The sequence below is a fragment of the Lytechinus variegatus genome, chromosome 8 (assembly GCF_018143015.1).
Source record: "Lytechinus variegatus isolate NC3 chromosome 8, Lvar_3.0, whole genome shotgun sequence".
NCBI lineage: Eukaryota > Metazoa > Echinodermata > Echinoidea > Temnopleuroida > Toxopneustidae > Lytechinus > Lytechinus variegatus.
The window spans coordinates 12,948,967-12,952,887 of NC_054747.1; the positions used below are offsets into that span (position 1 = coordinate 12,948,967).

The 3,921-nt window shown below is 51.7% G+C and overlaps 1 protein-coding gene across 1 annotated transcript; it reads right to left on the reverse strand.

Moving 5' to 3' along the window:
- Window positions 1–250: 250 nt before the first annotated feature.
- On the reverse strand, window positions 251–3,373 carry LOC121420666. Its single transcript, XM_041615328.1, has one exon. The coding sequence runs from the start codon at window positions 3,371–3,373 to the stop codon at window positions 251–253; it is 3,123 nt and encodes a 1,040-aa protein (XP_041471262.1).
- Window positions 3,374–3,921: the final 548 nt, after the last annotated feature.

Below are 3,921 nucleotides of genomic sequence, written 5' to 3' on the forward strand. Positions count from 1 at the left end.
AATACACAGTCACTAGGAGAAAAAAATATTTTCTGATAAAATAAAAAGGAGAAAAATATATCCCGTCCAGTAGAAAGTACAGAAAGATCTTAAATTCTGCAGATGTCAACGGGTCATCAGCAGCACACCAGGGATCACAAGTGTTTCGGCCATTTGAGTGCTGTACACCTCCCCCTGGCTGGCCAGTGCTATGCTGGAATACCCTGGACAGCACCCCCATTGACACCTAAGTAATCTTGTCCAGAAAGCACTACACTGCCTTCTGAATAACCCAAGCCGAGCCCGTCTCGGCTGCCCCACACATTCTCCTCACCCACTTCTCCCCTTCCCTACCACTGAACCCCATTGCTCGGATCCACCTCCTTGCAGAGACACCCGCAAACCCCCTGCACCCAACCTCGACTGTATGTACCTCTGCTCCCCATCCATTCTGCTCACACTCCTGCTTCAGACTAGCATACTTATCCATTTTCCTCTCCCTCGCCTCTTCTATCCTCGTCTCCCACGGCACTGTCAACTCAACCATCACAACCTTACGTGCCGACCTAGCCACAAGAACCATATCTGGCCGCAGGGCTGTGACCACCACCTCTTCCGGCATAGTCCTATTCCCCTCGTCCACACGTACCTCCCAGTCGTCTGCAACGGCTAACAACCCACCCACACCTTGTCTTTGCCTAGTCTTCCTACACCTAGCCCCCTTCTTGACAAACTCGATGCCCCTCACCCTTGGGGGTCCATTCTTCTTCCTCGCCTCTATCGCTGCCCTTGCCAAAGCTCCCATCTCCTTCAAGACCTGGTTATGCCTCCATGTATAAGTTTGCAATAACCCTCCACAAGCTGACAGGACATGCTCCAATGACCCTCTTGCCTTCCTGCAAACCTTGCAGCTGTCGTCCTCCGCACAACCCCACCTCTTTAAATTCACCGGCGTTGGCAGGACATCAAAGGTGGAACTGATCATGAAGCGCACGGCCCCAGACGACATCGTCCTGAGTTGATCCCAGGAGACCTTCTTCTGCTCCACCTCTTCCCAACGGGTCCATGCACCCTGCACACCCTGCTGTGCAGCTTTTGCCATCCGACATTCCTCCTCTTTCTCCTTGACTGCCTCAACTACCAAATCCCTCCTACCCTTCCTGCCTTGCTTGCTATACCATCTCATGCCAGGACGATACCCTATCCCGCTCCTACCCACTTGGACAGCACCACGCATCTCCTTCCACTTGGCCATTGCCACAGCTTCATCCGTAGCCTCTTCTGCCTTCCACTTCCTCCCTGTACGGATCGGTGGCCGAGAATCTGCTATTGTCTGATCCTTTGACTCCCTCAACATCATGACCAACCTAGCCTTCCCAGCCTTGTACTCCTCTACCACTGATGCCATAGGAAGCCTTAGCTTTCCAGTTCTACAATACAATGCTACATCTGTCAACATCCGTGGCACACCTAACCACTTCCGGTAGAACGAGTTCATCTTCTGCTGCATCTTCTCAACTCTAGAAACTGCCACCTCATACACCTGCAGTTGCCACATGATCCGTGGCAGCAGCCCATATTGGCAGCACCACACCTTTGCATTCCCTGGGATCAACGTCCTATCCACCTTCTTCAACCACTCTACAACTTTGTCATAGATCTGCATCCCTCGATGCCTGTCATTCAACTTGTCCTCATACCAACGTCCCAAACTCTTCACCCCTTTCTCAGAAACCTGAGGTATATCCTCGTTTCCAATACGAAACCTCTTCTCAACCACCTTGCCCTTCCTCAACGACACTGACCGACTCTTCTTAGCCTTGAACCTCATCTTAGTCCAACCTACCATCTCCTCAAGTCTATGGAGGCCTTTGTCAACCTGGGACTCATTACTCGACACAATCGTCAGGTCATCCATGAATGCCCTGACAGAGGGAACAACAACCTCTCCAGCCAGCGTCAATCCCTCAATCTCCGAGGACACGCGGCGAGTCAACACCTCCATGCCAAGGACGAACAGCAGCGGCGAGACTGGACATCCCATCGGGATACCAACTTCCAATGCCTGCCACTCCGTCGTGTAAGTCCGGGTCGTGAATCTCATCTTGAACTGACTGTAATAGCTCTGCACCAACTCCTGGATCACTTTCGGCACCCAGAAAAAGTCCAGAGCAAAGCTAAGGTACCTGTGCGGTACTGACCCATAAGCATTTGCCAAATCCAACCATATGACATCCACATCCTTCTTTTCCCGTTTGCACCTCTGGATCGACTCCCAGATCATCTGGACATGTTCCAAACACCCAGGGAAACCGGGAACCCCAGCTTTCTGGACAGATGTGTCCACAAACCTGTTCTTCATGACAAAGTCTGTCAAACGCCTGGCCAACACGCTAAAGAGTATTTTACCATCCACATTCAAGAGCGAGATGGGCCTGAATTGACCAATACCCTTGGCATCCTTCTCCTTTGGGATGTAAACCCCTTCTGCCAAACACCAGCTGCCTGGGACAATCCGCTTCCGCCAGAGTACCCTAAGGATTTGCCAGAGTACTCTCCGGACACGAGGGCAATACTTGAACAACTTGTAGGACAAGCCATTCTGCCCAGCAGCACTACCAGCTCTAGCCTTCTTCACCACTCCATCAACCTCCCAAAGCCTCACCTCACCCAAGTCGAAACAGATCTCAGGCTCTTGAGGCCTAACCAGTCCTGGCAGCTCGACAAACGGCTCCTCTCGTCTCTCATCACAATATGTCTCCCTCAAATGTCTCTCTAATTCCTCCTTGGGCACCTCCAAATTACCTGAGGCCCCTTCCCCAAACAATCTCTTGGCAAACTTGTATGGATTCCTATAGAAATCCTTCCTCTGCTTTTCCCTCCTCTTTCGCTTCTTGTTCAGGTATTCAGCTCTTCTCACATCCGTGTACCTCTTCTTCAAATCCTCATACAACTCCTTCAAGCTAGCTCTCTCCACCTCATCAGCCTGCCGCCATCTTCGTCGCAGACTCTTCTTCTCTGCCCTCAACTGAGCCATCAAACGCTGCCTCCTTGTCTCTGGTTTACTATTGGTGTCCTCCCCCCGCCTTTCACCACTGTCCCCCACAGGTCTTATTCCAAACTCCTCAGCACACAACTCATAGCATAACCCCTCAAACATCCGCATCTTCTTCTCTACATCCCCCAACAACTCAACCTCTAAAACACGTCCGAGCTTACTATCTAACAGTTTCCACTTGTCACTGTTTGCTGGCGGCCACGCAATTGGCTCCTTCCGCTCCAACCCCGCATGCAAAGCACGCTGAGGGTCACTGGCACTGTGGTCTAAAACCTGACCAGGACCTCCCACTGTCTCACCCAGTTCAGCACTGGTGCAGTCGCGCTCTACTGCCATCACGCCACACCTCATTCTTCTCCTGTGAACCGCCACACCTCTTCTCCCTTTGAACAACTTCCCGCACCCTTCACACACACCTTCTTGGTTTCTGTTTGCAAGTCAAACTTTCCGCTCTTTCAAAACCCAATCTGGATTCCTATTCAGCGCGACTCAACGCGAAAAAGCGGATGCGGCGGGTGAGTAGCCTTTTAAATCAAGTGGGCACACACTCACCACTAGGGGTAAAAACCCCTCCCACTGACACCCCTCAGCCCTGGCGCACAACCCTACGCCGCAAATGGGTTACACTTAGAACCGGTAACTCTGAGGGGCCGGTTTTTTGCTCGCTTTTCGCCATCAGGGGAGCCTTCCCTGACGTCCCTCTCTCCAGGGAGTCACCAGACTATCCTGGTCGTCACTACCCTATTCGGAGTCGTCACCTGGCCTTTCCCAGGCGTCATAAGGACAGTAGAAAGTACAGAAAGATCTTAAATTCTGCAGATGTCAACGGGTCATCAGCAGCACACCAGGGATCACATGCTTATATTTCCAAGAGTCCTATTTAC